Raw genomic sequence first — 22111 nt, forward strand, 5'->3', positions numbered from 1 at the left:
TATCAAAATTACTGTTCAAATAATAAAAAGTAATTTTAAAAGAATATTTTTTCAATTAAACGCATCATGTATATGTATCTACTTTAGTTGACTACGATCAATTAAACAAATTAAATAAAATAAAATAAAGCTGAAAGAACATGTGTGGTGGACATATATAAAATAAATGTTAAATAATATAAGATATTTTAAAATGAACACGTTTGAATCTACAATTAATTATGTCATTTTTTTTTTTTTTCAGTTGTGCATATCTATCATTCATTTATAATAAATAATTCTATTCACTCGTAAATTTTTTATAATACCTAACTTTATCTTTTTTATATGAATTTTTATATTATTTATTTTTTAATTTTTGTGTCAAAACATTGTGACATAAATAATGAGAATCAAATAGTACTCAATTTTAAGGTTCAATTATCCATTAACTCATCTATTATATTATATTATATTATACTATATATATATATAAAATTCTGACATTTTTAATTCAACGTACAAAAAATAAGCAGATAGATTAATAACCTAACAGCAGGTAACACTAAAAAATTGTACTCTGATTTTTCACAAACCAAGCACACCCAATAAAAGTTTGAGTTGAAAAAAAAAAAAAAAAAGTTATTTTGTTTTTGTAATGATTTAAATATGAAATAATATATTTTTATTTTAGTATTTAAAGTATATATATATATATATATATGGATACTTCATTTAACAATAATAATAATAATGAGTAGTAAGTCTGGCCCGTTAATCGAAAGCCCAAACAGAAGCTTCTCTTAAGGCCCAATCCGCCATTACTGATTTCGCACGCTGCTTTCAACCAAGACGGCGCGCCGGCGGCAGCGGACCGGCGTAAGAAGTTCCGTCGAGAGCCATGAGGAGGTGAGTCTGCGGCGCTTGTTAGGCATTCTGGAACTGTTTTTCCGAACTTGAACCACTGTTGTTTCTCTTTCTCTCCATCTTTAATCTCGTATCGGGTGGAACAGGCTGGGCGTCCGACTGAAATTTTTGTCGAGCACAGCTCGCGATTGGAATGGATCAGACACTGTACGCTCTTCATTTCAGGTGCTTTTCTTAATCTCGGTGATTAGAATTTGTGGCGTCAATGATAAATGTGCGAAGAGTTCATCTTTTAATTTATTTTTATTTTTTTTCCTCTTTGAATTAGATTCCAGTTGTTTTTTATTCGATGCAAGTTTGAAATTTGTTCGACTAAAAGTTTTGTTATCACAATAAGGATGCTGAGCTTTTTTACTAGTTATATACTTTTGAATTTCGTCATTTGAATGATCTTTATTTGGAAATTGAATGAATTTATTCAGTGTCTTCTAATTTCATTTGAATCATTATCAGTGGCGATATGCTGGTGGCAATACTGAAGCATTCCAATCATCTGGGACTTCTTATGGTAACCACCAAATTACATTTACCTTTAACACTTACTGCATGATGCGCATATAAATCAATTCATGTTCCTTTGTGCGGTGATACTCCAAAGAAGAAGTCTTTGTTGGGTGTTTACTGTTATATTTTTGTAAAATCAACTCAGGCAATTGATAATGGAGTACATTGTTGTGTCAGTGGCAAATCTTAATGCTGATGGCTGTTGGCTGAAAGATATTATGGGATCACTTCAGAGGGATATTGTTGGTGCACTTCGCTTGGGAGAGAGAAATAAAGCATCAAAGCTGTTGTATGAGCTTGGTAGTGCAAGTCAAGGATTGCTAGCTAAGGATTTTGTTTATATTCTTCAATATTGTGCAACAGAACCTGATCCATTGGTAGGATTGTACCTCTGCTTTTGGCTTGTATGATTGAATTCATTTAACAGTCTTGTGGGTAAAATTGGAAAGTGTCATGTGTGTGTAGCAGAGTGAATATTATTTAGTCACCTTGGACAAGATATTGATATACATGCTTTACTGTTTGCAGTTTGTGATGGAAACTTGGAAAGTCATGAAGGAAAAGGATATCGAATTGAGTGAAAAATGCTATTTTCTTACTATCCGAGCTCTCAGTAAAGCTGGTTATTTAAAAGAGGTAATGGCATGTGCTACTATTTTGCTGCACCATCAGACCATATGTTGGCTGTGCATGAGATTTCAACAAAATCATGTCCTATTTGTTAGGCTGCCATTGTTAGGTCATAAAAATTGCAAATGTACCACTCCCTCTCACTAATATTAGCAAGTAGCACTCATATGTGTTTGTCTATACTTTGCAGTATACTCTCAAGTCAAATTAAATTTTGAGTTTTCAAAGTCATGAATCTAGCTCAATCAACTTGAGCTTTTATTGAGCAAAGCTCAGTTCATTTGCTAATTTTTTGGCTCAAACTCAAGCATTGAGTATATATTGACAATTGTTATGGAAATACACAATCATTTTGTAGAAAATGACAATTTTATCCTCCTATCAGTTCAAGCGAACTTGACTCTAATATTATATTTCGAGTTTGAGCTCAACTCATTTCTTGAGGTTGACCTGAGCTCTCAAGTACCATGATTCAATTCATTGCTATGGTTGGCAGCATGTAATAGAGCACACTTTACAAGCTGATGGTAGATGGGCCTCATAATATTGGAGAAATGGATTAATGAAGTGCTATATTTATCTATAAAAACATTGAATTCATATAATAATGATGACATTGTTGGAGTGAAGCATATTAGAACTCAATCTTGATGAAATTTTGCAGGATTAATGAACACAAATTGGTTGATTGATGAACACAGATTGGTTTGGATTTCAGTAAATTTGAAATCAAATATATGAAGATAGAGAAAGAAAAGACAAAGCTGTAATATAGTTTCCACTTGGAATGCACCTAGTAATATGATGCCCGACCCCAAGTCTATAGCCTGATTATTATTTATTTTGGTAGAGAGACACCAGTATTTCGCTTGAATAACTTTTACACTGACACTGTACATTAAATGTTGTGGAAATTAGTCCCCATGCGTTTGAAATGTTGCGAAACTTTTTGTATAAATTGACAACCGTTTGAATTCTATTTATGTTGCTGTGATTGACCATTTTCTCATTGTGCTGTACCTTTAGCGCTGTCACCATTTAAAATTCTATAAATCTTATATGTGTAATCATCATTTCTGAACATGATGAGCTGGATGATATCTTCTGAAATACTTTTCATCAGGCATTTAATATTCTGAGCTTTCAATGTGAAAATTCAGAAATATATCCAACACTACCTTTTTACAACACCTTGTTGGGGGCCTGCATTCAAATGCATAGTTTCGATCTTGCTAATGAATGCTTACATATGATGGAGGTACAAGGTGTGGGCAAAAATCTTGTAACTCATGGTCTTCTTCTCAAGGTATGTACAATGTTCTTACATTCATTACTTTGATCAGTTTTTGCAGCTGTCCTAATAAACATGTGTGCGAACTAAATGTACATAGTTTGTGTGATATTCATACTGTTGTTATTTATTTAATTTCATGTGGTATAATATCATTATTGTGTTTGTATATTCCTCTATCAAGTTTAAAACTCTGGCTTCTGTGACAACTTAGGAAACAGTAGTGCACACAGCACCAACTTTATTAGAAAATTCTCTATCAGGGAGAGGGTAATGAGCTTGAAATGTCGAGGGAAAGAATAAATTTTTGGGTTTTTTTTAGCTGTTGTTTACTATTTAGTTTTCTTGTCATATACTTTATTTTTTAACTATTTCTTTTCAGTTGGCAGTTCTGCAGCAGGACCTATCCGCAGTTCATAATATTTGGAAGGAGTGTATTAACCTCCAAAGTCTGAGCATTATAACCCTTCGAAAGTTTATATGGTCCTTTGCAATGTTGAGGGATTTAAAATCTGCATATATGGCTTTACAGAAAATGGTAGCCATGGCTCTCCAGCAGAAATGTAACATCACTAGTACAGCTGATGGAAAGTTGTTTGATTTAGGTTTGGACATTCCCATCCCTTCCCGCCTTGACTTGGCTGGTAATAGAAATGGAGAGGATGATTCTACTTGTCTACCTTGTGGTTCCGAGCATTACTGCATAAAAGACTCAAATGTGGGAACTGAGTTGAGGGTGTTAGGATACACTGATGGAGCTGATAAATTAAGTTTATCACAGCAACCCTTTACTAGTCCAGTTACGAGATTGTTGAGGTGGTCCTTTGGGGACGTCATTCATGGTTGTGCTAATGTGCAAAATGTTGTGTTAGCCAAGCAATTAATGTTACAGGTAGGTATTTAAATTTGATCTTCTCAATTGAAGGTCTCTTTCTTTGTATGTTTATATATTATACTTTTTTCCCCTAAACCAAAAACAAAAAAGAAAAAAACAAAGATGGTGATGATGACCAGATAAAATAAAGATATGACTGACCTATGGATGAGACAAAAAGAAATCAATATTCATAAGTCAATATTTTGCCTTTCTGCAGATGCAAAATCTTGGCTTGGACCCGTCACGTAATATATATGACGGCTTCATTAAAGCATTGGTGTCCGTAAAGGATATCCATTATGGCATTGAAGTGGTAAGCTATGGTCCTTAAAATTATGTTATTTCCTGAGGATGTTTCTTTGCATTGATAAAGATGATCATATGTACACTGTTTCTTTTGTGCAGCTAAAAATCATGCAACAGAAAAATATGAAGCCTTTTGATTCAACACTTTCAGTTTTATCGGTCAGATGTAGCAAGGACTTGGAACTGGATTTGGCGGAGAAGTTCCTGAGTCAAATGTCATCTTGTCGTCATCCTTATCCTCTCAATGCTTTCCTTGAGGGATGCCATATTCTAGTGAGTATCCTACATGCATACGTGTCAGTACCTACTTCAATATTCCAGCTGGCTGCTTTTTTAACCCTAGAAATTTTTTCCGAATGAATAGTTTAAAGGAACATTGTGTTTACATATAGAATAAATGCATTCTTATAACTGAAAATAAAATGAAATTTTGGGTAAGTAACCTTTTTCTTCACTTAAATTTAGTATTTTTAGAAATTTTGGTCACCATATATCTTCAAGTATGCCAAAATCCACCCACATATGATAAATGTGTGTATGTATCCATTTGGCATTTAAACATAATGTCATGTACAAAGACAGTTGCATGATTTACCTATGCATGAGAAATGTATATAAGAAATATAGTTGAATTGCTGGAAGAGTCTCAAATGGTCATTAAATGGCATACTCATCATGTTATTATATATGCCATTTTTTTAAGTTTAGGATCTAAATTGCTACAATGACCCATAGGAAGTTCACAAAAGTAATTTTACCAAAACTAATTTTACTAAAATCTTACATTACCATGAAAATAGAAAATAATATAGATAACTAAAACCTAAATATATTGAATATTTATTTTGAAACATGTCTCCAACTTGAAGTTATAGCATTCCTCATTTTCTGGTGGCTGTAGCTCAGATCTTGTAGTCCATTAGTAATTTCGAGAAAATGAAACTCGGTATTGGAGTGATCATAATGATGATAGATTTTCTGTTTTCACCAATAATGAATTAACTTCATTTACGATACATTTTTCCATGGAACTTTCTTCAGATGGACTGCAAAAGTCTCGCTTCCACTAATCTCACCACTGAAATTGTTGCAGGATCTACCTGAACGCGGTGTTTGGGCATTGGCTAAAATGAAAGAGCTGGGGGTCCTTCCTGATATCCGAACATACGAACTGATGTTCTCCTTATTTGGAAACGTCAATTCACCGTATGAAGATGGAAATGAACTATCACAGGCTATTACCGCTAAAAGGATATCAATCATAGAAGAGGATATGATGATGCAGAACATTCAACACAGCCCTCTATCCATGCAGAATCTGGTAGGTGTTTTTTCACTACATATTTATTTGTAATAGAACGTAAATAAGCTTCCTTTATCGAAATGGGCAGTTAGCGCCACGTAAATTTTGTGCAGCTTAAAGCTCTCGGAATGGAAGGAATGATTAAGGAGATGATTAAGCACCTACATGTCGCAGAGAACAGAAATAGTCCTTTAGACATTTCTATATACAACACTGTTCTACATGTGCTCGTTAAGGCTAAAGAGGTAGGTATTTATATATATATATATATAGTCTTTGTGGACTATACTTTTAAGCATCTAATTACTGACGAAAATCTTTTGGTTTAGAGCCGCTTAGCTGTTGAGATATTCAAGAGCATCATTTCAAGTGGACCCTCTCCCGACGCAGCGACTTATAAGATCATGATCAATTGTTGTAGCACTATGACATGTTACAGCTCTGCTTGTGCACTGGTCTCCAGGATGATCCAGCACGGTATCTTCCCGGATGTACTAACTTATACCGCCCTGATAAAGGTATTATCCTTCAACTCAAGTCGTACAAATTCTATTTGATGTTAAACTGTTAATAAAAAGTTCGAAATAGTTTTGGTCTCAGAACAATTTCTTAAATAAGATTCATGAATTTTTCAGGTCTTGTTTAAGACTTCTCTTGCAATAATCACTCACTAGTTTTTAAGAGAAGATTTTATTGCTATGCTAGGAAGTGAGTTAGAAAATGAATCGAACCCTGGCTTAAGCTAACGGCAGAAAATGACAGAACAAATGCATGATGAATGCTGATTAATGTTCGTGTTTGTTAGCAAATGCTCGTATTCATTGCCTTTTCACTTCTTGTTAAAAGTGTAGATTATGCAGAAGTATATTGATATATTTATCATTTCTTATACTTCCTCGGCGCATTGAATTATTAAAAACATCATTTTTCTTAATAAGTGAAATCTCTTTTATTTTCCAGGCTCAGCTGAATTCTAATAATTTCGATGAAGCACTTCAGCTACTCGATCAGGCGTGCTCGAAGGGACTTCTACCTGATGTAGTTCTGTATAATACTATCCTCTCAGTAGCCTGTGAGAAGGTAATTTGTTTTCAAACAACCTCCATAACCATACCCTACTTCCAAGATAGGAATTTCGATTTGTTAACAATTATTTGCCATTAAATAATTTTCAGGGAAGAATCGACGTCATTGAGCTGATCACAGACCAGATGCATCAAGCTAAAATCCAGCCCAATCCATCTACCTGCAGTCACGTTTTCCTTGCGTATGTAAACAATGGTTATTACAGCACCGCCATGGAAGCACTGCAGGTTCTATGTATGAGAATGATGTCCGAGGAAGACGACACTCTCGAAGAGCTCCCGTCAGAGTACGAGGATTTATTATTTTCCGAAGACCTGGAAGCCGAATCACAGATAATGAAGGTTTTCAAAGATTCGGAATACCTCGCCACCGCCCTCCTGTATTTGAGATGGTGCGCCACTCTCGGGTTTCCGATATCGTGGTCGCCAAATCAAAGCCTTTGGGCAAGACGGCTTTCGCGCAACCACATGTCTGAACATAATGGATAATTGTCCTAAAGGTGGCGACAAACAAACAAGGTACTATAGCTCACTCTTGCACTAATTATCCCTAGTCGGCACTTGGCACGTTGTAGTGATTCACCCTCTGATGATCACACAACACATGGTTAGTGGCAGAACTAGCCTCCAAATATTTTGGATAGGGGGCGGGGGGCTGAATTTCTTTTTACTACTGGTTCGACGCCATCTTCTTCTATTTAGCTTTTATACAATAATAGTATATTAACCTAAATTGGTTTTATTTTTTATATGTTGTCGCGCTATATTTGGGGTATTATCATACTATACTGAATATATCGATTTAGCATATTAACAGTAAAAACATCAGCTTCTGCATAATTCCATGCAGATTGTGTGAATATCTTTGACAAAAAGTTGGCGCCGTATCCCTTTCTTTCAATTTTCCTGACAACATATGTGGATGGAGACGTCGCGGCATCATACAGGTTGTCCCATCGAGGCTTGTGGTGTTGATTACTTTTCTTATCATCCTACTGGTCGAGATCTTTTTTTCATCCGTTGTTGCAGATATTGGAGGCGGAGCGACGGGCATTACAAGGTGATACGATGTTGCAATGACACTCGTGCCGATGAGACGAGGCACCGCGACGAGCTCTTTGCTTGCTCTGCTGCTGGTACGTCTGTTGAATGCTAAATACTTTTTGATTGTAGTTTTATACATACGCTAATTTATTTGATGTAACGGAAGATAATCACTCAATAATGATCATTGAAGATTATGAAATGGAAGAGGAGGGTGATTCTGTAATTTGCTCATCTCATTACTAGTACTTATGGTTAAATGCTTTTGTTCGTTAAGCGTCTGGAATTGTAAAAATACTATAGCAGAAAAAATTTGTGTTTTTTTATTAATTTTTATTGTTTTTACATTAATGTTTATATGCATTTTTTATAACTTCAACAGTAATAAAATAACCACTTAATTAAAATACAAAAATAACCATACCAATTCCATCCTAACCGGTAAACAAAAAACCCTAAAATGTACTAAACATTATTTATAGCACATACCAAAAATAAATAAAGTAATAATAATAATAATAATAATAATAATAGTTAATAAATACGCACACACTCCACAGAACTAATAAAGCGCGTTTTGTACCCAAATTTCCATATATTTTTCTCTATACGCTTTTTTGATTTTTTTCTCAGAGTCTGGAATAGCAACAGCAACAAACTCGCAGCTCTAATAAAAACGGACACAGCCAAACCAAACCAAAAAAACACACACACAAAACGTTTATAACATTAACATTATACTACACCAACTATAACAATACTATAGAGAAAAAAACAACAATGATAATCACCCAGATAAGAAAGATCAGAAGTGCCTATACCTTCATCGATCCGTCGGAGTCCTTAACCTCCGACGAGGCGTCGACAGTCTCCTTCAGCAGCCGTAATTCCTCCTCAGTAAGGCTGTTCTTCGCGTTCGGGATCGACTTGGGAATAACTCCCTGCTGTTGTTTCTCTATTTCGACGGCCCAGCTGTAAATTACCATCCCGACGATGGCGACGGCCATCCCGGAGATGTTCTTGAATGTCAGCTCGGAGTCGAACAGGACCCACCCGAGAGTCAGGACGCACACGGTCTTCATGTGGCCCAGAACTTGGAACGAGACGGCTGAGAATCGACCAATGCAGAGGTATTGGCTCACGTTGCAGAAGACGGCAAGCGTGCATGATAAGAGGATGAACAGCTGCGAATGTAGACCGACTTTTCGTTAGATTTCATTTCGGGTAGAACTGTAACGGAGCAGAACTGAGTCGAGCTTATCATATTTAAGGACTCGAGCTCGACTCATATTCGTTCTTTACGAGTTGAAATTTTTGTTTTAGCTCGGCTGATTTAGTAAAATTTTTGTTCATGTTAGAATTTATTTTATTTATTTAAAAAAATTTAAATTCAGTTAATCATAATTATAATTTTTATTAATAAATTTAAATTAAAAAATAGAATAAAATATAATATTTATAAAAATATATATTTATTAAATATAAAAAAAAATTAATTTAATTTTTCTAATAAATATTATCGAACGTTCGCGAACAAGCTCGAGCTCGATCGTGAACATAACGAGCCAAAATTTATTTTCGTGTTCAGCTCGTTTAGTTTAACGAATGAGTTCTTAACGAGCTCAAACGAGCCGAGCCAAGCTCGCAAACTGTTCGTTTGTTTTACAGCTCTAGTTTCAGGAAATCGAAAGGGATACTTACTACGACTGCAGGGGTGAACTTGTAGTTCAAAATTAATTTTCCGGAAAGGTAGTAGTCGATTATGGGACCGAGCACGAGGAGAGACGCGGCCTGGATAGGAGCTGTTTTGCTTAATAGTTCGAAGGATCCGATCGAGTATTTCTTCTGCAACGAGCCGATCGACTGTAATAAAAAGCATACCATCAATTATTCACAAGCATAAATGTACAAAATATATATATATATATATGTGTACCACTTATCGATGAATCGTACTCACAATTTGCTGTAAAGATGTTGACAAAACTGCAACACAAGCGCATAGAAATCCTTTGGCGTTAACTTTGACATCAGTCACAGTACAAACACCAACGCCGATAACAACAACTATGACGGACATTTTAACTTCATTGGAGTACTTCTTATTGTGAAGGATCCACTCCATTACGCAGACCACTGGAATCATACTCAATTTTGAGATCTACACCAAAAGAAAGACGAGATTAGTTCGATCCAGAGAAAAAAGAACAATATTTTTATAATAATAATTATTATTATTATATATTTGACAAATTGGTTCTAGACAAGAAAGTATCAAGACTTTGCTCTAGTAAGAAATTTATGCAAAAATGTGACTAACAAAGGGTACAAGTAATGCCGATATGTAATGAAGTTCAGACCCAATCGGATTTAGGATTCAGAACAATATGAAATCGATAGAAATGAGCTCGCGCAACCATATTAATACCACAATCACCGTTACAAAATATTTTTTCAATTAAATTTCCTTTCCTATCAATATGATTGCATAAGCATAATCAAGTACCCTTTTCGTGATACTTAAAATAAATTTTCAAGGCGTCATAGTTGTAATCCAAACAAAGTCAATAAAAACTTAGATGCAGAAATGCTAAATGCCGATATTCTTTATGCAGAGAGCACGAAACAGAAAGGTACAAAAAAAATACAAGTACTGAATGTCTTGGGTTTCATTAGTTTAAAGAGTTGCGCCAATTTTCCGTTCAGTAACTTACGGGTTTGAAGAAACATATTTTACACTCGACAAAAATGACATCAAAACGTAACTAGATTAAGAGAGCAAGTAACACTTGAAAGTACTATTTGAAAGTTGCCATGTACCTAAGAACAAACATATAGGAGGAGTGGTATTGAATCATACTTGGTAAAATCCAACCGAGTTTAGCATGAGACTAAAATTCATCCCAGTGATAGACATATTTGCTACAATCGAAAACCAGATAAGTTCCCACAGCGGGACGTGCTTTGAAGAGGACATCCCCGTGGCATTAGATATCATGCCGACAAGTGCAGTAACAGCGAAATGGAAACCAGTCAATGTTGTGGCTGCAGAAAGCAGAACAAGAAATAACAATTAATCGTCAAATTTGAGTTTGGAATATGTGAAGATTAATCAGACATCACAGAGTTGAACCACGCAACATTTTACACAACAGAATGAAAATTTCAACTTTCTTGAAGGTTTTCAATGAAGTAAAACATCAAGTGTGATAAGGAAACTCCAATGGGCCAGCTTCGATTGGATACAAAACAAGGACCATCACTTCAGAACATAGAACCTTTTTGTTCTTGAATTAGATTTCATAGCAGTGCATATTTTAGCATCTCCCGCCCCAAAAAAAAACATAGGAATCAAAAAAGAAACAACTGAAGTTAATAAATGACTGCCTTACATAAACCCTTTTATTTTTTTTTTATCGGAAACCCTTGAATGTATGTATGCTGTATCACTTAATATTTCTTTATTGTAGGAGACTAGATAACTTTAGGCAGTAAACTACAACATAAAGATCAGTTAATATCCTATAGTAAACATGTGCTTAATGTTTAGTTCCTTCAAACTACTTTTCAATGGATCAAAGTAACCCTGTTACCTAAACATATATCAAATCCATTAAAACATGCAGTAAAGTTGCAAGATAAAGATTATCTAAAGTAGTACTGTTATCGAACCGTTATAACAAATCCATTGAGCCACATAAGAAATTTAACATGCCACATGTTGAATCATATTAAATACAATGTAGATATGTCCACTGATTATATATTAATCAAACAAAAGAAAAAGTTAAACCATAGTTTGCGTGTGTTAAACCCCACAAGAAAACCTGTTACAGAGTAAATAGTGTTCATTTATCCATCCATCTTTAAAAAATTAAAAAAATAAATAAATAAGGCTGCATAATCAGGTTCAGCAAGAGATCCGAAACGATATAGGATTGATTAGGAACTGATGTCATACAATATTAAAGAAGTGATGAACAATTAGGTTATCTAATTTATGCTAAAAGGAGATTGGCATAACAGAATACAGAATTTGAATCAATTTTTGGAGGAGATCTAAGAAAAACGAACGAGCAGTAGAAATACAGAATCAATAACAAAGGATCAGCGCAAAAATTGGGAGGTGTAAGTGTGGAACTAACCAAAGCTAAAAGCGTATCCGCTGGAAGACATGACCTGCTTATTCGCCATGATGATTCCAACAGAACTAACAACATTCATAGCCCACGCCCCTACATCGGAAACCGCCGACGACTTCTTCTCCCCTTCCATTCTCCCAAAAATCTCCAAATTATATTAATTATCACTATCTGCAACACAACCACCACCGCCGCCGCCGACAAATCAACACGAGTTCAGAACCGACAGAAAAATTCGATTTCCAGATCCGCCGCGCTCAAACCAAACCGAAACTCGCGGAAATTCCAGAATGAGGCGGCGTCGGTGCAGATAATGTTAGTTACATTGACCGAGCGCGCCGGCGGGGGAAATCCGGCGAGGAATGAGAGATCTGGTGGCGATGATATAGAGAGAGAGAATTGTTCAGATCTGAAGGAATCACAAAGCAAAACCTTCTTCCAAAAAACAGCTCATTTCCATGCTCAGATGCTCTCCTCTGTTCTCTCTCTCTCTAACTATGGAGCATTTAATTCAAATTGTTTGTACGGTAAGTTTATTCTGTATTTCTTCTCTCTTTCTCTTTTCTCACTCTCTCTCTCTCTATATATATATGTATGTATATCTATACCTATCTCTGTTTGTATATTATTTCATTTATTTTGGGATTCGAATTTAATTATATATATTTCTGATTATAAAATAGGGTAAGTCATCAAAAGTGTTGATTGAGATTTTATTATTTGTGATTTTTTATTTAATATCAAATTAAATTTTTATTTTTTAAAATCATTTTTAATAATTTTTTTATATTAGATAAAAATTTGTAATAGTAAAAATAAGTATTGCATGTACAAAATTAATTTTTGAATTCTAATTGTTTGATTTGTATATCAAATAAAAAATTTTACCATTTAATTTTTGTTTTCAATAAATATATTTTTTTTTAAAAAAAAAAAACATCACCTTAAAATAAATTTAATCACAAACCAAATAAGTTTAAGTTTTAAAAGAAAGTACTTTAAATATAAGATATGACTTTATTTAGTGTTTTCTTTAATGTTTAAATTTTATTATTCCCTCTGTCCGCAAACTAATGTTCTACTTTTCTATTTGGACTTTCAATAGCTATTGTCCTATTTTTTTTTAAACACAAATTTTATATTTTTACCCTTAATTCATTTATTATTTTTAATCTCTACCATATACACTAAGGAAAAATAATCACCTAAAAAACCGTGTAAATATACTTTAGGATAATAGAAAATGGACGAAAGAAGTATTTTTCTATATAGATATTTATTTATTAAAATATGTAGAATTATATTAAATATTTATATTTTTTCATACAATAATATGGGATATGTTGGGTTTATATTTATATTTTCTTAATAAATATTTAAATTGATTCAGATAAAAATAATAAAAAATAAATAACTGACAATGACTTATTTTATTTATTATTATTTCTAGAAAGGAAGGTTGTTTCAATAAATGCTTATGTGCCGACGAATATTCAAGAAGATGTAATTTTCAAAATCTTATACAATAAATAAATATATATATATATATTATTATATTATGTATATTAATAGTTAATTGACTTTAAATACCAAATCTAAGTATTGACAATATTGTAGGATGTGTAGTTTTGTAGACTCGAATTAATACTTTAACATTTAATATATTTATATTTTAAAATATTAAATTCAAAAATATTTTTATATTAATTAAAAAATTTACTTCAATCGTTATTTATTTATTTATTTTAAATCCAAAATATTCTTAAATATTATATTTAATATTTAATTTTGTACATGATATTGTGTACAGTTTTACCACAAATATATAATATATGTGAACAAAATTTAAAAATTAAAAATAAAAAGTGTGATCATTTAAAAATTTATATTTTTAGTTTTCTTTTAAAGCAGAATCTTATAAAAATACATATTTCTTTTTTATGATTTAACATGATTTTTAAATATATAACAATCACATGTGTTTGTTTAATATTTTATGTTAGATATACTAGATAGACTAAAATAAATAATACAAAATCAAATTTATTTTTTTAATGATCATAATATTTTTGTAATGATATATAAATGGTAAAACAAATTAAATTACATAAAAATCACAATAACTAAATAAAAAAATACTTTCGTTCCGCTATAAAATTTATTTACTTTTTGCATGTTTTATATATTAATTATTATATGAAAATATTGTATAAATTAAAGAAAATTGACAAAAATATTTTATTAGTATTTATTATAATAATATTTTTGCAAAAAATTATATAAAAACAAAAATATTATTAATGTTAAGTACAATGACGTAAAAGTTAAATAAGAATTTTAACAAGATGGACAGAGTAATTATCGGGTGTGTTTGTTTGGAAGTTTGGATTTTGAATTGAGATTTGAATAGTAAAAATTTTGAATTACAATAGTCGTATGATGTGATATAAATAGGCTTTGATGTGATATTTTGAATGTAAAATTGATTTTTAGAATAATGTTGGGATGGAATAAGTGCAACCCCGATAAATTCTTGTACACTTTTCCAAATGGGCCAACTCCCGAAGCGTGGTAAAATCACAGTTGTAACATTATCTTGTCAACGAAATAAGAACAAAATCCAAAGCAATAAAAGACAAGATATTTAGTAACCCGGTTCGGTTATAACCAACCTACATCCGGGGGATTCCAATCCAGGAGAAGTTCACTAATCAATGTTGATTATGAACTAAACAGCCCAAAACTCCTTTATCTCATACTATAATGCAAACCACCTAAGAAAATCCCTCCACAGGTATAAGTTGTCACGAACTCGTACTGACAACTAGCAGATAGCAAGGTTGCTCAGACTTTGGACGAATCTCCTGATCGGATTTCCAATCTCTTCTTCCTCCGACAATGTCTCCGGCAAGTAAATGTGTCTAACACTCTTTCAATGCATGGAGAAGGGAAGGGTTGGGGTTGAGATGATTTAACTTACTTTCTCTCACAACAGTTCTCTCTCTCTAAACCCATACAACTACCACAATACTTCCCACATAACAAAACCAAGAAGCAGCCAAACAAAGCATACAGGACAAACTCAATTAAAACCCTTTACACGAAAGTGGAATGATGTATTCCTGCATGAATTCTGTCAAAGGTTGACCACCCCAAAATTCATTCTTTTTGTCTCTTTTAAGCTTCCCAAATCGAGAAGAGTAGACCAGCAGAGTTGCAGTCTGTTGAAATGACCTGAATGGAAACAAAGAAAGGCAGCAGAGGAAAAACAAGAAGAACCATATGCCAAAAAAAGTTGGAGAAAAATATTGTTCCAACAAATAATATAAAAAATAAAAAATAAATATTTGATGCGATATTTTTTAAAAAAAAATTAAATAAATAGTGAATTTTGGACAAAATCTCTGAAACAAACACACCCTTAAATAAATTGATTTCGAATAGACGTATTGACTGAATTAATACGAAATGAAGGGAGCTTTTTCCTACAAAACACGTGACGTCACACGTGCTAAGTGGAGTAAAATTCCACCCTACTTTTCCTTCAACATCGGCTGCCTGTCCGTCTATGAACATGAGGGGTTTTCGTATTTATCTCCTTATTTCTTTCGATATTAAAATAAGAGTATTTAAAATTTGAATTTGAATTTGAATTTTATTTTTATTTTTTCTCACTTATAATATTTTTTTCATTTAAAATATAATACTCTTTCCATCACTACTTGATATATTTCTTTTATCGATTTTTATAATACGCTTATATTATTTTGTATCTACTTCATTTTAATATTTTTAATATTATTATTTACTAGATAAAATGAATGTGATACAAATGTTTCAATTCTAATAATATATTATGTATGCTATTACTAAATATTATTCCCTCCGTCCCACCTACCATTTACCATGTTTTTATTCGTCCAGCTGTTTTTGAAAAATAATTATACACTTTAATCTCATTTTAAATTTTTTAATTTAATTTTTTTAATTTTAATTAAACTAATTAGTTATCTTTAACTTTAATCTATAATTATTTATATAAGATAATACTAACTATACTTATTATAAATTCTCGTATCTACATTGACCCAGACATCTAACGTGAGACGGGGGGGAGTAATTATTAATCCAAATCAACACTATAATCAGCCTAAAAAAACATATGTTCAATTTAACAATTAAAATAAATAAATAGTATGAATCCTAATCCAGTGAGATGTCTATAATAATATATTTATAGTTCATCTTTATTGTATTTAATTTGATAATCAAAATAACGCGCAATTAAGCTTGCCTATATATACAAAGTATGGTATAATATTTAAGTGTTAGTATTTAATATAGTACTGTACTATACTATCTCTATCTCTATCTATATGTGTTAGCGAAGCATTCAATTAAAAGCAGTTGTAATGACTAATAAATAATAGGAAGGGATATTATCTTACCGGGCCTGTGTTCAGCTTAGGTTGGGTCTGTTCCAGGAATTTTTTTATTATTTAATTATTTTTTAAATATTATATATAAGATTATATACTTATTTATAAAAATAAAAAATAAAATCAGTGTGTTAAATAATAATAATAAAAAAAAAAGAATAATACTGATTTTATTAAAAAAAAATCAATAATACTTTACTGTAGTATTTTATAAAATATAGTAGTATTTTTATTATAAATTCTATAAACTGAATAGTATAATCTTTTATTTACAAAAAAAAAAAAAAAAAAAAACAAACAAACAAACACACCTATTTGATTGTGATTTGAAGTTATTTTGAAATAAAATATTAATTTAAATTTTTATTTAAATAGTATTTTAATATAATATTTTATGAAAAATAATAATAATAATAATAATCCAGACTTACATTTACCACTCCTATTATAGATGCGTATGGTTTTGATTTGAAATCAAAATACATAGTATTCAATCTGACAATTTCAAAATAAAACATATTTAGTTTGTTCAAATAATATTTCTCAATAATACAATTCTCCATAAATATTATTGAAAAATATAAATATAAACACATTAATATAATATATATTATCCACTCATAAAAAATAACTATTCAACCAAAAATATTATTTTTTATATTATCAACCGCGCACAAACAAACAAACAAACAATCAATTCATCTAACCAAGTGAACATCCTGATATATTTTCTATTTCTAATAAAATGTCACACCAACGGTCTAAACCAAAAATCAAAACACAGTGGAGTCAAATCTAATTAATTCTACGAGTCATTAACAAAACTACTCATAGAACAAATGCAAGGAAAAACTGGTAGAAAAAACCCGGCCGGGGTGCGGGTGGGGATGTTTTGTCAACAGTTACTACCGAGCAATCAAGAAAACAATCCTTAAATTATAACATATGCTCACGAAAGAAAGGGATCCCCAATAGTTTTTGGCTTTTTTAGGATATCACAAAGATGTAGAGAATTCTTAAATACTTAAGATTGGAGCTACATAGGCGTACCTAGGGGCTCTTGATCAGTAGTCAGATCCTCGCGAGACTACTTCTTTGCACGTTGGACGAAGTAAAATTGTATGTTCATATTGCGCGACATAGCTACCCTTGATGTCACAGAGTGGAGGATACGGCTGCCAAACACGGTAAAACAAATGGAGTATTGAAAATGATTCACAACCTTAGCAAATATCATGGGATGTCAGAACAGTGACTTAAATTCTTATAGTTATATCTCTGACTCAAAGATAAAGTGCTCAACAATTCACATTGCATATATAGTAAAATAAAATTTATTTTTCATTCAAAACATAACATTGAAAACCTATTTTTATTGTAAACATAACAATAGAAACATACATATAGGTATATTTTCCATTCAAAATAGGGTAAATTATATATTACCCCATTGTGTTTTTAGTAAAAATGCATAAAACACTTTGTGTTTTATTTATTGCATGAAACCTTCTTGTGTTAATGTAAAGTTTGCTCGCAATAAATAAAACACAGGATGTTTTGTACATTTTTATTATATTTCAATCATTTTCTTTTATCAATAATGAAAAAGGCAATGTTGGGTGGCGGCTATGTGCTATTTAAACCAACAAAAAACTCACTATTTACGCCTCAAAACACTCATAAAAACTGCATTTAAACAAACTAAGCTACTGAATTCAAGATTGTCGGTAATGGATGTAAGAACATCCTTTTCTAACCTGTCATATAAAGCTATAAAGCAACTAATAGTCGAATAATTAGTACCTGGACTATGCCCGCATCGCACAAGTTCTTTAGTGCCATCAAGTACTTGGTTTCTCCCAGGCGATCTAGATAGCGCCTGCAGAACGCCAATGTAGAGAAATTCTTATTAATTGTTGCCAGCAGCTGTTTCGATCTGGGCATCCGCAGTGGAATGTGACCGACGTCGAAGTTCTTCATGTAATGGCTGCATTCTAGATCTTCACGGACAAATCCCTTCCCTGCATACAAGAAACAAATCCGATTAAAATAAATTCAGAAACTACCTTCGCATTAAACAGAAAAAAGGAGAATGTGAAACCTGTGGATCCAAAAGTTTCAATGGCATAGAATTCTCCCTCTTCCATTTTTGTTTGCTCTCCTCCTTTAACAATGGGAACAGATTTTCCTGCATGGATTTGGTATTGCCCGACGCTATGGCCATTCAGGTTTCGAACACATTTGACTGCCAGAAAAGCCGAGCGATCCAAATTATTAGAATAACTAGAATCACCATAGTTTAGATAATTATTGAAATACAGGCTATGACATTCCAAAACCACTTCGATTATACAATAGTTCTAAGAATCATCAATAAGGAGAAAAGTCATAAAATTTAAAAATATCAATAAAGCATCTATTCTACTTCTTGTTACTTGAAGCATTAAATAGATTAACTTGATAAAACACAAACATGAACCGGAAATTTTCATTTAAGTTAAAACATTTGTGAGAGACAGCACGGCACTAATCTCCCACAAGCTGCTTGGAATGGCAATTTAAAGTTATACCTTGGAACATCTTTCCATTAATTTCAACTTCATATGACTCCATCACCTCTTGAATTGCAGCACCAATATCACACAGACGCACGTCAATTCCAGCTTCCTGTCTCAGAAACAAAATGCTTAATCACATGCCACTTGTTCTCCTAAGCTTAGAGTAAAGTCATTTACAAAAAAAAAAACAGGAAAAATCCATGATAAATCATGCCAGCCACTCACCTTAATTCCCGTATTAGTAGCCTCACGCGCTGCTTCAAGCAGTGGGTTGTACATGGGGTTGAATGCAACAGTAAATGCACAATCCACAATGTGCCCTGAAAATAAATGGCAGTGTTGGATGCAGTACTTTTGGTAACTTTAAAGTTCATAGATGGTCTCACAGAAGGCACCAATCAACATCAATGGTGTCAGACAACAAGTGCACAGGCTATATTACCGTCAATATGAGTTCCAAAATCCAGTTTCATCACATCATCGTATTGAAGTACTGTTTTGTCTCCAGAATTTGGCGTCCAATGAGCAGCAACCCTGAAATACAAAACCAGAAAGATGATACACCAAAATACAAAAACGGATTGTAAAAGACTCAAAACCTAGACAAAGAAAAGTACTAATATTAGATTGAATTGATCATTATTACCAGTTCAAAGAGCAACCCGTAGGAAATGCAATGCCTGCTTCTAAACCATTTTCAGAAATCAATTTGCGAACCGTGTTCTCCAAGGTCTCACACAAATCAATCATCAGCATCCCTGGCTTCATTATTTGCTGCATATATTTTCGAACCTACAAGCATTGCAAGATTTAACTTGGAGGAACTCTAGCAAAATGCAAATTCTTCAACCTGAATGCAAGAATACTTGATACCAAATATATGTTAAGATACCTGACGGTGGACCTCAGCTGCACGTCGAATTGAATTATAAATTGGTTTTTCCAATCGTTCTAATTCTCTCTTTTCCTCAGATGTTGTTCTCCACAAATTACTACATTGTAACATCATATATGAAAACCCTAGTTTCAGTTTTCAGCAACCCAAAGAAAGAGAGATTTGTGCTGGAATGAAATCAGGCTTTTCATGTATAGTGTAGATAGCTACTAGCAACCAACATGAGCATGAAAACAATGTTGAAGTTGCTAAAGATGCAAAATGCATTGACAAGGAAAATATATACAAAATCAGTGTATGGAACTGGAAATTGCACTAGCACTTGACAAATACCAGAGAAGATCATACAACACATATACATATATATATATATATATATATGAAATCTACATTGGCACATACTCATCCTTGTACTGTTGAATTTCACCCTCTGGAAACTCTCCAGATGCAAAAAGTTCAACCACGGGAATGGTTGGCGGATCAGTTTGTTGAGGGGGCTCTTTTTTCTTCCTGCGAATGTGTGATCCAATAGTTAGTAGACTCCATATTAGAGAGGGAAATACTTGAAAAGTTTTTGTCTTTATCTCACTTGCTTTTATTCTTTTTCTTCTTCTTCTTTGCTGCTTCTGCAATGTTCATTAGCAATGTATTATTATTATCCCTTATTCTGTAATACAGACTTTTTTAGAACATTACAATGCTCATTCCATTTGTATAAAAAAATCCAAATTCGTACAAATCAAGATTCTAAAACTTGAATAATTTTCACCTCTATTTATATTCATTCGATTCACACAAGATTCAAATTCAACTCTTTTATCAAAAAAACTCCAAAAGAAACTCATAGGTGCATACAAACATAGCAGCCAAAGCCATAGGCTTTACCTTGTGTTCCATCAGTTTTTTCCTCAACATCTTCCCGTTCCTCAATTTTACTCGTCGCTTCGCCACTTCCATTAGAGAGTTCAGGCGCTTCCACCTCCTGACTCATTTCAACGGAACTCTCTCCCGTCGCCATATCGGTTTTAACTACGCAATCGAAACCACAATTTATAGTTACGAACCGCAATTTAACTGGCACACACATGATCAAACAATTGACACATGGAATCAATACATGTATAGTCACAGACACGGAAATAGGGTTCCGACTGATTCTAGAGTTCAAAAAGACCGCGAAACAAAAAATATAGCATACAAATTGGGGGACCTGCAGCGCGCGCAGTAACAGCTGGTGTAGGAATCCAAGTTCTCGGCGGCCGACGGTGATCGCCGACGGTGCTGGGTGGGCAGATTTCCTCTGCCTCCGTTTTGTTCAGACAGAGATATATACGTGTAGGGCGGCGGATCTCCTTGCTCAAGTTTGTTCTGTATTGAATCGTAGCCGTCGATCTGCTAATTGATTTACAATATGATCCGCCGTTGGATGGTGAATTCTGATATTAATTATCTTTTACTGTATAAATGCACCTGTAGTTTTTTAAAATATTTTTATTTAATATATTAATTTACGTAACAAATTAAAATATATTTTAACAAATTATTAATTATTTCAATTATATTAAGGTAAAAAATATATAGATTTTCCTTTTTCTATTTTTTATATAAAATACATTAATTATTTATAATAAAAAATATATTATTATTTTTTTGTAAAATATTAAAAAAACAAATATTTTAATAACAAAGAAGTGATATTTATTTTTTAGAGAGAGATTATTTTAAAATAATGTAATACTATATTTTTATTGAAGATAATATGTTTTTTTAGAATGAATAAACTCAATATATTTCTTTACATTTTAAATAAAATAATTATTAATTAATATTTTATAAAAAAATAATATTATATTTTATATATTAAATATGATATGTTATTTTACAAAAGACACTAGTGATGTCGGCCTAGGCCTTACCAATTAAAGGTGCCTTTGATTGGATGTTTGGATTTTGAATTGAGAAATATAGTAAAAGATTTGAATTTGAATGGTTGTTTGATGTGATATAAATAGGTATTGATGTGATATTTTGAATGTAAAATTAATTTTTAGTATAATATAAAAAAAATAATAATAAAAATAAAAAATAGATATTTGATTTGATATTTTTGAAAAAAAATAGGATAAATAGT

General features: G+C 32.4%; 3 protein-coding genes across 5 annotated transcripts; 1 reads left to right on the forward strand and 2 right to left on the reverse strand.

The window, feature by feature from the left end:
* The first annotated feature begins 739 nt into the window (after window positions 1-739).
* On the forward strand, window positions 740-8172 carry LOC127248269 (pentatricopeptide repeat-containing protein At1g76280). Of its 2 annotated transcripts, XM_051270539.1 has the most exons (16): window positions 740-888; window positions 993-1071; window positions 1360-1414; window positions 1588-1787; window positions 1939-2046; window positions 3164-3346; window positions 3714-4223; window positions 4426-4521; window positions 4614-4787; window positions 5608-5835; window positions 5931-6062; window positions 6147-6335; window positions 6778-6897; window positions 6993-7421; window positions 7753-7849; window positions 7932-8172. In XM_051270539.1, the coding sequence occupies exons 1-14, from the start codon at window positions 881-883 to the stop codon at window positions 7389-7391; spliced, it is 2481 nt and encodes an 826-aa protein (XP_051126496.1). In that variant the 5' UTR covers window positions 740-880; the 3' UTR covers window positions 7392-7421; window positions 7753-7849; window positions 7932-8172. The 2 variants fall into 2 exon arrangements, with proteins under 2 accessions (XP_051126496.1, XP_051126497.1); XM_051270540.1 differs by lacking the exon at window positions 740-888 and having other exon boundaries at window positions 991-1071; window positions 1556-1787.
* Window positions 8173-8534: 362 nt separating this feature from the next.
* On the reverse strand, window positions 8535-12633 carry LOC127248270 (UDP-rhamnose/UDP-galactose transporter 2-like). The gene is made up of 5 exons (XM_051270541.1): window positions 12092-12633; window positions 10807-10991; window positions 9907-10107; window positions 9648-9809; window positions 8535-9130 (listed from the first exon to the last, which is right to left on the reverse strand). Exons 1-5 carry the CDS (start codon window positions 12219-12221, stop codon window positions 8762-8764), a joined length of 1047 nt encoding a protein of 348 aa, XP_051126498.1. The 5' UTR covers window positions 12222-12633; the 3' UTR covers window positions 8535-8761.
* A 4800-nt stretch (window positions 12634-17433) lies between these two features.
* On the reverse strand, window positions 17434-21357 carry LOC127248272 (methionine aminopeptidase 2B-like). 2 transcript variants are annotated; one of them, XM_051270544.1, is made up of 12 exons: window positions 21191-21357; window positions 20866-21009; window positions 20570-20606; window positions 20383-20490; window positions 19978-20077; window positions 19732-19877; window positions 19528-19619; window positions 19311-19405; window positions 19098-19194; window positions 18629-18772; window positions 18331-18548; window positions 17434-17702 (listed from the first exon to the last, which is right to left on the reverse strand). In XM_051270544.1, the coding sequence occupies exons 2-12, from the start codon at window positions 20996-20998 to the stop codon at window positions 17592-17594; spliced, it is 1281 nt and encodes a 426-aa protein (XP_051126501.1). In that variant the 5' UTR covers window positions 20999-21009; window positions 21191-21357; the 3' UTR covers window positions 17434-17591. The 2 variants fall into 2 exon arrangements, with proteins under 2 accessions (XP_051126501.1, XP_051126502.1); XM_051270545.1 differs by having other exon boundaries at window positions 21179-21357.
* Between the last annotated feature and the right edge of the window lie 754 nt (window positions 21358-22111).

The sequence above is a fragment of the Andrographis paniculata genome, unplaced genomic scaffold (assembly GCF_009805555.1).
Source record: "Andrographis paniculata isolate CXL003 unplaced genomic scaffold, ASM980555v1 Contig33END, whole genome shotgun sequence".
Taxonomy (NCBI): Eukaryota; Viridiplantae; Streptophyta; class Magnoliopsida; order Lamiales; family Acanthaceae; genus Andrographis; species Andrographis paniculata.

Bases quoted from the DNA above. Each gene is read 5' to 3' on its own strand.
- LOC127248272 (XM_051270544.1), bottom strand. From the start codon at position 20,998: ATGGCGACGGGAGAGAGTTCCGTTGAAATGAGTCAGGAGGTGGAAGCG. The intron at 19,620-19,731 runs GTAATAATGATC...TTTGTATTTCAG, and splicing joins ACGGGTTGCTCTTTGAACTG to GGTTGCTGCTCATTGGACGC. The intron at 18,549-18,628 runs GTTTCACATTCT...TCTTGTATGCAG, and splicing joins TGAAACTTTTGGATCCACAG to GGAAGGGATTTGTCCGTGAA.
- LOC127248269 (XM_051270539.1), top strand. The intron at 1,788-1,938 runs GTAGGATTGTAC...TACTGTTTGCAG, and splicing joins CAACAGAACCTGATCCATTG to TTTGTGATGGAAACTTGGAA. The intron at 2,047-3,163 runs GTAATGGCATGT...ACTTTTCATCAG, and splicing joins AAGCTGGTTATTTAAAAGAG to GCATTTAATATTCTGAGCTT.
- LOC127248270 (XM_051270541.1), bottom strand. From the start codon at position 12,221: ATGGAAGGGGAGAAGAAGTCGTCGGCGGTTTCCGATGTAGGGGCGTGG. The intron at 10,108-10,806 runs GTATGATTCAAT...CTTTTGGTGTAG, and splicing joins ACTCGGTTGGATTTTACCAA to ATCTCAAAATTGAGTATGAT. The intron at 9,131-9,647 runs GTAAGTATCCCT...CTACATTCGCAG, and splicing joins AGTTCACCCCTGCAGTCGTA to CTGTTCATCCTCTTATCATG.